This window comes from Oratosquilla oratoria, chromosome 1, assembly GCF_046742065.1.
Source record: "Oratosquilla oratoria isolate Oo_2021 chromosome 1, ASM4674206v1, whole genome shotgun sequence".
In the NCBI taxonomy this organism is placed as follows: Eukaryota; Metazoa; Arthropoda; class Malacostraca; order Stomatopoda; family Squillidae; genus Oratosquilla; species Oratosquilla oratoria.
Genome location: NC_134777.1, coordinates 52,864,737 through 52,874,736, shown reverse-complemented (window position 1 = coordinate 52,874,736; position 10,000 = coordinate 52,864,737). Strand labels below are relative to the sequence as shown.

Genomic DNA, 10,000 nt, shown 5'->3' with positions numbered 1-10,000 from the left:
CGCACATACGTTCAATGCTCTATCATGGCGGAGATGGGTTGAACGCGATATTTCGTGTAGGTGTACGTAATTCGAACATACAAATATAAGAAAGTCGTACTCAACTTATATCTCTCTTGATAGCGTATTGGTTTACGTCATTGTAGCTTTGTTACGGGTTAGCTGGGTTCGAATCCTCGGCTCGTCCACGTTTCAATTTCCAACGGATGTCTCCTTCGAGCGACTCTCAGTCTCATTTACGATGTTATGGAATTAAAATTGATATGTTGTTGAAAAAGATATTAATTGATCACTGGAAACCATTCAGTGTGTATGTATAAAACTTTCCCACGCGCACATACGTCCAATGCTCTATCATGGCGGAGATGGGTTGAACGAGATATTTCGTGTAGGTGCATGTAATTCGAATATACAAATATAAGAAAGTCGTACTCAACTTATATCTCTCTTGATAGCGTATTGGTTTACGTCAATGTAACTTTATTACGGGTTAGCTGGGTTCGAATCCTCGGCTCGTTCACATTTCAATTTCCAACAGATGCCTCCTTTGAGCGACTCTCAGTCTTGTTTGCGATGGTATGGAATTAAAAGTGATATGTGGTTGAAAAAGATATATATATATATATATATATATATATATATATCACGTTAAAACCACTGTTGGAGTAGAAAAGACTGGAGACGGGGAATCTATATATTTCGATTGCAAACTGCAATCCTCTTCAGTAGATACGAATAAGAATAGTGAGTGCTACTTAAGTAGTACCCTTGACATGAGAAAGGGGAACACTGGGAGAGGTCTCTACCCTCGTCTCACTCCGTATGTGAGGTCAGGAGGCAAATGTCTTTTTAATAGGCTGGTGATGAAAACACCTGAAATTATATCCGGGGACCATTGCCCCTTTGAAATATTCATTTTGGGCTGGTATTCAATTATAGTAGATTCAACCATTTTTCTCCTGAACTCACATCTGGATTTATAAATAAGCTCAGCTTTATCCCAATCTAAACAATGTTTAAATTGCTTAACATGTTGGAACACAGCTGAACTTTCTTGTCCATATCTAATAAAACGTTTATGTTTGATCACCCTAGTGTTCAAATCCCTTCCAGTCTGTCCGATGTAAACTAAGTCACAACCTTTACGTGGAATCGAATATACCCCTTGACTATGCTCTTCTTTCAACCTTTGGTGGACATTTACCACCTTTTATTAATGTTGTCAGGGTAATAATTAATTAAATTTAATTTGTCTTTGGGAAGAAAATTGGTCGAAGGAATAAATGAATCAGAAAAGAACATACAGAAGAACATAAGAATAAAGGAGACTGTAAAAGACCGTAAGGCCTACACTAGGCAGCTCCGTATCCATCACCACCTGTCGTCCCCATCCATAAAGTTGTCTAATCGTTTTTTAAAACAACTGATAGTTTCAGCGCTTACTACATGGTTACTAAGTCTATTCCATTCATCGACCACCCTATTAGTAAATCAATTCTTGCCTATTTCCTTCTTAAATCTAAATTTGTCCAGTTTATACCCATTACTGCGAGTCCTGCCCTGTTGTTTTATTACGATGACCTTGTTTGTATCTCCCTTGCTATAGCCTTTGATCCACTTGAACACTTCTAATAGATCACCCCGCACTCTGCGTCTTTCCAGAGAGTGTAAGTTTAGGTGCCTAAGCCTTTCTTCGTAAGGCAAATTTCCGAGTCCATGTATCATTTTGGCCATTCTTCTCTGTACTGATTTTAGTGAATTGATGTCCATTCTGTAGGACGGAGACCAAAACTGTTCCGCATAGTCAAGGATGGGTCTAACTATCGCTACATAGAGTTTGATAATTACCTCTGCACTTCTATTCGTTACCGTCCTAGCAATGAAACCTAATGCACTGTTAGCTTTATTTCTGGGGCTAATGCACTGCTTCCTGGTTTTAAGGTCTGGACTCACCAGAACTCCCAAATCCTTCTCGCACTCAGATTTTCTAAAAACGTGTTATCTACGATGTATCTATTTTTGGGGTTGTGTAGCCCTACGTTTAACACGCTACACTTAGAGATATTGAAGTTCATTTGCCATTTCTCCGACCATGTTAACAATTCATTAAGATCATCCTGCAGAATCTCTGCGTCGTCTCCTGACCTAATTAGGCGTCCTATTTTAGTGTCGTCCGCAAACTTACTAACATCACTATCTATCCCATCGTCTAAGTCATTTATGTACACAATGAACAACAAGGGACCCAAAACCGAGCCCCGGGGGACCCCGCTAGTAACATTGCCCCACCTAGATTTTATAAAGGGAACGATTAAGGAGCTCTTGTCCAATGAAAAATTAGAGGAAATGGGGGCGGTGTTGAAAAAATTGGATCTCACACGGCTGAGGGCTTGGACCAAGAACCAATCCGGGGGCTGCAAGTTCTAAGAACTCGAAGAAATAATCCTGAGGCGACGCTACTTTTTACTTTGTCTGGGTGACTGCTGAAGAAATGAAGATAACTACCAGAATGAGTTTCTTTTCTATAGACGGTAAAAGCAAGCTTGTCCCCGTCACAAACAATGACAACATCTAAAAAGGGTAGCTTACCTTGTTCTTCCCATTCAACTTTAAGCTTAATGTTGGAGGCTAACGAATTTGATCACTTTTTTGCTGATTTAAATTCGTTAGCCTCCAACATTAAGTTTAAAGTTGAAAGAAGAGCATAGTCAAGGGGTATATTCGATTCCACGTAAAGGTTGTGACTTAGTTTACATCGGACAGACTGGAAGGGATTTGAACACTAGGATCATCGAACATAAACGTTCCATTAAATATGGACAAGAAAGCTCAGCTGTGTTCCAACATGTTAAGCAATTTAAACATTGTTTAGATTGGGATAAAGCTGAGCTTATTTATAAATCCAGATGTGAGTTCAGGAGAAAAATGGTTGAATCTACTTTAATTGAATACCAGCCCAATATGAACATTTCAAAGGGGCAATGATCCCCGGATATAATTTCCGGTGTTTTCATCACCAGCCTATTAAAAAGACATTTGCCTCCTGACCTCACATATGGAGTGAGCCGAAGGTAGAGACTTCTCCCAATGTTCCCCTTTCTCATGTCAAGGGTACTACTTAAGTAGCACTCACTATTCTTATTCGTATCTACTGAATTTAATATTGCGGGATTTAAACACTTTCATCAGGATAGAAACCACAAGAAAGGTGGGGGTGTTCTGTTGTACGTTAAAAACAATGTTCACTCTTGTATTCTAGAGAAAGTGAAACAGGATGCATATGATAGTTTGTGGGTTGAGTTAACCCAAACAAATGGACAAAAAATGAATATAGGTGTAATATATAGGCCAAAGACATTATCATCAGCAGACGACAAACTGTTATTTCAAGAACTGTCTAGTTTCTGCAACCGGGATTTATTGATAATGGGTGATTTCAATTTTACTGACATTGATTGGATGACCCTTGAACATGGCCATATAGGTAGTCGCTTGATTGACTTTCTTGGTGACAATTACTTAATTCAGCATGTAAAAGAGCCCACAAGATATGGAAACTTACTCGATCTATTGATCACTAGCCGCGAAAGCATGGTAACTGATGTAGAAGTCGGTGAATCTGTTGCAAATAGCGATCACAACTTAGTTAGATTCAAACTCCTAAACAATTTTAGAATAGTTACTTGTCTTTCTAAAATACCCGATTTCAGTAAAGCTCAGTTCATAGGACTACGTCAGGAGCTTCAGCTTACAGATTGGGAGGCAAAATTAAACGAAAGACCTGTAGATCAGATGTGGGAAATATTTCAAAATACGCTCACTAAGATTATTCAAACTTACATTCCTTTTAAGGACAGACGTCCCCCAAATCAGTCTCGCCCAAAGTGGCTCGACAAAGAAACTGAAAAAAGTATTGCTAAAAAGAGACAGGCTTATAAGAAATATAAGTGTTCGGGTGCATCTAATGACTATGAAAGTTATGTATCAATACAGAGAGATTTAAAAAAGACAATAAGAAAAAGAAAACGACAATACGAAATGAACATCGCTGATAAATCCAAAGAGAATCCCAAAGAATTCTATAGTTACATTAGAGATAAAAAGGTTGTTAGGAATCACATTGGTCCACTATTATCTGCTGACGGTCAACTTGAATATTCAAATGAAGGAATGTGTAATATCTTAAACAATTATTTTAGCTCGGTATTCGTAAACGAAACACCTCAAAGTGAACTCCAAACTGAAACCTGTGAAAAGTCTAGGGTAAACTTACTCACTACGGTAAATATAACAAAAGAAAAAATTAAATGGTGTATAGATAAACTCAAAGTTAATAAAACACCAGGGCCTGACGGTTGGCATCCAAGAATCTTAAAGGAAATTAAAAATGAGATTGTTGTTCCATTAGAAATTATTTTCAAGAAATCCATCATATCCGGAGATGTCCCAAGAGAATGGTAGCTAGCTAACGTTACTCCCATATTCAAAAAAGGTGACAAAAAGAAACCAAGTAACTATAGGCCTATAAGTTTGACTTCAATCGTAGGAAAAATAATGGAAACTATCATCAGAGATGCTATCGAACATCATTTAGAAAGTAACCGTTTGATAAATGATAGCCAGCATGGTTTCAGACGGAAACGTTCTTGCGTGACTAACTTGCTCGAATTCTACAACACAGTTATATCGAATTATGACAAAAGAAACAATATAGATTTAATATATCTAGACTTTGCAAAAGCTTTTGATACCGTTCCACACGAAAGACTACTTACTAAATTAGCTTTACACGGAATAAGTGGTAGCCTATTAAGTTGGACTAGTAATTGGTTGAATGGTCGAAAACAAAGAGTTGTTTTAAATGGAAAAACTTCTAGATGGGAAAATGTTACAAGTGGAGTTCCTCAGGGTTCCGTTCTTGGGCCACTTCTATTCATAGTATATATAAATGATATAGACCATGGACTAAGATCTACTGTTTCCAAATTTGCTGATGATACAAAACTGTGCGGAATGGGAAATTATCACTTAAACTAATTAGATATTCAAGAAGATTTAGATCAATTACAGCAATGGTCTGAAAAGTGGCTAATGAAATTTAACACGAGTAAATGCAAGGTAATGCACATAGGTAAAAACAACAATAAGTACGATTACAAGTTATTTGGAAATTCGTTAACAAAAGTGGATAGTGAAAAAGATCTCGGCGTAATTATCAGTAACGACCTCAAATCATCCAAGCAGTGTATTTCAGCCTCAGAGAAAGCAAATAAGATTCTAGGACTGATTGCGCGATTTTTTTTATTTCAAAAGTCCATCGCTCATTAACAAGCTATATAAATCGTTAGTTCGTCCGCATTTGGAATATGCTGTTTCTGTATGGTCACCGAATCTCATTAAAGACATTGACATACTGGAAAAAGTACAACGGCGAGCCACAAAACTGATTCCAAATATCAAAAATAAATCATACGAAAATCGACTAAAACATATGAATCTGTTTTCCCTAAAAAAGCGTAGACTCAGAGGTGACTTGATACAGGTCTTTAAGATTCTAAAGGGAATTGACAACATCAAAAATGACAAAATTTTCACATTGAATGAGAATCAGACAAGAAACAATGGTCTCAAACTATCCGGAAATAGATTCAATTTGGAAGTAGGTAGAAACAACTTTGCCAACCGTGTAGTTAATGAATGGAATAAACTTCCTGCACAGGTAGTGCAATGTAGTTCAGTTCGAAGCTTTAAGACTCATCTAGATAAACACCTAAGCAAGATGCTGTAATGATTATAATTTATTTTATATTATTTGTTTTTGCTTTGTTATCATTTGTGTGTTTGGTTTTCATTTATTATTAGTTATGTGTCAATTCATTATTATTTACTGTTTACCTGTTTGTTTGTTATTCAACTATACCTATGCATTTATTTATGTATTTTGTTTGTTGCATACATTATATATTTTTTTATAATTATTATTTTATTATTATTATGAATTTTTTTCGCATCCGACCGAGATATGGACCAAAAGGTCTCCTGTCGGCATGCTCTGTCTTTGTAATCCTTTGTAAAGAGGATTGCAGTTTGCAATCGAAATATATAGATTCCCCGTCTCCAGTTTTTTCTACTCCAACAATGGTTTTAACGTGATTGACAAATGTGCGATTACATTTTTTATCTGAAATATATATATATATATATATATATATATATATATATATATGTATGTATATATATATATATATATACATGTATATATATATATGTATATATACATATATATATATATGTATATATATATATATATATATATACATGTATATATATATATATATATATATATATATATATATTTGTGTGTGTTTGTGTGCGCGCGCCCTCGTCTGATTGTTTCCCTTTTGGCCAATGTTCGCACCAAATCGAGATATAACTAAGAATAGGTAATTTAATAAAAAAAAAAAAAAATCGATATGACGTCATGGGACGACTGTTGGACTGATAACGTGATGCCGCCACGATGTCAGCGTTCTTTCCGAAGCTATTCGATAATTGCCTTAGATTATAGTGCCAACCCGACATTCAAATCGAGACATTCAGCTGTCGTATTTACTGATGACGTCATATTGTTGATGGAGACTTATTTGTTTTCTTTCAGAGTGGAAACGGCTATTTTTTTCCTGGAGCAACATAAGAAATAACTTATTCTTGTTTGCGTGCTTATTTATTTATCTATATTTTTCTTATTTCTTTATATTAGCTATATATATATATATGTATCTATTAATCAATTAACTAATCGAATAATTAATCTGGTTATCTATTTATATATAAATTCAGTTACTGATATTATCAAATCTTTCCACCGTACCTCAGGTGGAATGGGAGAAAACTTTGGACGCGTCGTCTGGAGATGATTAGCAACTGCAATGACTACGCCACGTCGCGAGGACCCGGCCAAAAGGTGTGTTTAGTTTTTCATTCAAATACAGAAAGAAAAAGAGAAAAAAAAAAGATAAGAAAGAAAAATAAAAAGCAAAAGGAACAACAAAAAAGAAAAATCGGAGGAGACTTTTGTCTAGGATACTGAAATTCGAATCGCGGTTAATGTAAACCACCTCGATTATTATTATTCATTTTTTTCGCATCACTGGCAGGTGTTTCAACCCATGTTCATCTGCACGCTCTCCACTCTCCATTAATCAAAAGTTTATTGTCGCCCCAACACCGGCATATTCTTACTCAATGTACCCTCTCGCTTCGCTCATTTTTACTTTGGTTTTGCCAGCCCTGGTGACTTTGAGAGTCTGTAACAGTAATCTTTTCTCCTTGCTACTTAGATTCTAGTTTCTAGTGGGATACATCTTAGAACTAACTTTATTCAATATATTCGGTAGGGGTCTAGGCGAATTCACCGACAACATTTCACCAACAACAATTCATTGACAACAGTTCATCGAAAAATAAAAAATAAAAAAAATTCTGATTTGAAATATATAACTAGGTCGTGTTTTTATCCTTGATTTAGCATACTTTTACCTTTGATAATGAAATAACTACTTTCATAGCCTTTATTTAGGATACTACAAAAACAAGGTAGAATTTCTTTTCGTATTTATTAAGAGTAGTTAAAATTCTTTGATGACAGAACATTTGAAAATGACAAATTAGTATAAACTAAACTTAAAACTTAAAATTGGTTTACTTAAAATTAGAAAGCTAGGTTATGGGCTATTGCCCGCAAATAATCAATGACGTTGCTATATGAAGGATATCTTTATATAGTGTTTTTTATCCGTTCAGAAGAGTCACGATATTTCTTCGTGGTTGAGATGAAGTACCAGCCAATTATTGATCGACTTTGACTTCATTATGGTTTTGTTCTTTCTTCATACAGTCGAAAAACTTTCAAATAATAGGGTGGTGTCCAGCAACCTGTGTCTCAAATGAGAACCATCCTTCAAGCGAATTATTTGTTTTTGGTAAAGAATGTAAAACGTTTTTCGTAAACATCACCAATCATAACGAAAACATAGAAAATAAGAACCATTGATGTAGGATCGATATATTGTCGTCAGGTTATCCGGGACTGACTGAACCGTCCGCGTCTGTCTGAACTGTTCGTGGGAGGTTCTGCTCACGTCTACATCCTCTGGGTCTCCATTCCTTGATGGCGTATGAAGATGTGGTTCTGGTCCTGTTTTTTTTTATTGTTTTTTTATTTTCTATGTCATCAACATCAACAAGAGGATGGGAGACGTAAAATGGACTAGAACCACATCTTCATACACATTCGGTGGTGCAGTTGGTAGAGCGCTGGACTGCTAGCATGGTGGTGCCCGTAGTACTTGGTTCGAATCCTGCCCAGGGCCGATATTATTTCGGTATCGCTGCACTTCGGGTCGTTACTCTGACACTCGTGGGCGGGGAGTTGGGTGTGTGTGTGTGTGTGTAAGGTCATAGCATCACCCATAGATCGGTCCTACGAGCTCTGAGCTCTCTTCCGGGAGGGAAATACCTGTCAATCACGAGTCCAACACGTGATTCAAAGACCAAGGTGAATACATACACACACACACACACACACACACACACACACACACACACACACACACACACACACACACACACACACACACACACACACACACACACACACACACACACACACACACACACACACACACACACACACACACACACACAAAAACAATATATATATTTAATATATCTAGACTTTGCAAAAGCTTTTGATACCGTCCCACACGAAAGACTACTTACTAATTTAGCTTTACACGGAATAAGTGGTAGCCTATTAATTTCGACTAGTAATTGGTTGAATGATTGAAAATAGAGAGTTGTTTTAAATGGAAAAACTTCTAGATGGAAAATGTTACAAGTGGAGTTCCTCAGGGTTCCGTTCTTGGGCCACTTATATTCATAGTATATATAAATTATATAGACCATGGACTAAAATCTATTGTTTCCAAATTTGCTCATGATACAAAACTATGCGGAATGGCAAATGATCACTTAAACCAATTGGATATTCAAGAAGATTTAGATAAATTACATGAAAGTGGCAGTTGCCGACAAGATTGACGAGTTAAACATCATATGAGGACGGAGCCTTCATTTGTACGACGTTTCTCTTATTACAGCTGTGTGTGTGTGTGTGTGTGTGTGTGTGTGTGTGTGTGTGTGTGTGTGTGTGTGTGTGTGTGTGTGTGTGTGTGTGTGTGTGTGTGTGTGTGTGTGTGTGTGTGTGTGTGTGTGCTGTATTACAGCTGTGTGTGTGTGTGTGTGTGTGTGTGTGTGTGTGTGTGTGTGTGTGTGTGTGTGTGCTGTATTACAGCTGTGTGTGTGTGTGTGTGTGTGTGTGTGTGTGTGTGTGTGTGTGTGTGTGTGTGTGTGTGTGTGTGTGCTGTATTACAGCTGTGTGTGTGTGTGTGTGTGTGTGTGTGTGTGTGTGTGTGTGTGTGTGTGTGTGTGTGTGTGTGTGTGTGTGTGTGTGCGCTGTTATAAGCGAAACGTCGTACAAATAAAGGCTCCGTCCTCATATGGTGTTTAACTCGTCAATCAAGATAAATAACAGTTATGGTCTGAAAAGTGGCTAATGAAATTTAACACAAGTAAATGCAAGGTTATGCACATAGGTAAAAATAACAGTAAGTACGATTACAAGTTATTTAGAAATTCGTTAACAAAAGTGGATAGTGAAAAAGATCTCGGCATAATCATCAGTAACGACCTCAAATCATCCAAGCAGTGTATTTCAGCCTCTTAGAAAGCAAATAAGATTCTAGGACTGAATGCGCGATCTTTTGATTTCAAAAGTCCATCACTCATTAACAGACTATATAAATCGTTAGTTCGTCCATATTTAGAATACGCTGTTTCCGTATGGTCACCGAATCTTATTAAAGACATTGACAGACTGGAAAAAGTACAACGGCGAGCCACAAAACTGATTCCAAATATCAAAAATAAATCATACGAA

At 36.7% G+C, this 10,000-nt stretch overlaps 1 protein-coding gene across 1 annotated transcript in view; it reads left to right on the top strand.

Annotated features, from left to right (window-relative positions):
• Positions 1–10,000, top strand: part of LOC143028182 (uncharacterized) — a 70,626-nt gene that overhangs the window by 22,489 nt on the left and 38,137 nt on the right. Inside the window, exon 3 of the mRNA XM_076189945.1 lies at positions 6,877–6,964. Coding sequence (XP_076046060.1) covers positions 6,877–6,964 — 88 coding nt within the window. The remainder of the gene's footprint in view (positions 1–6,876; positions 6,965–10,000) is intronic.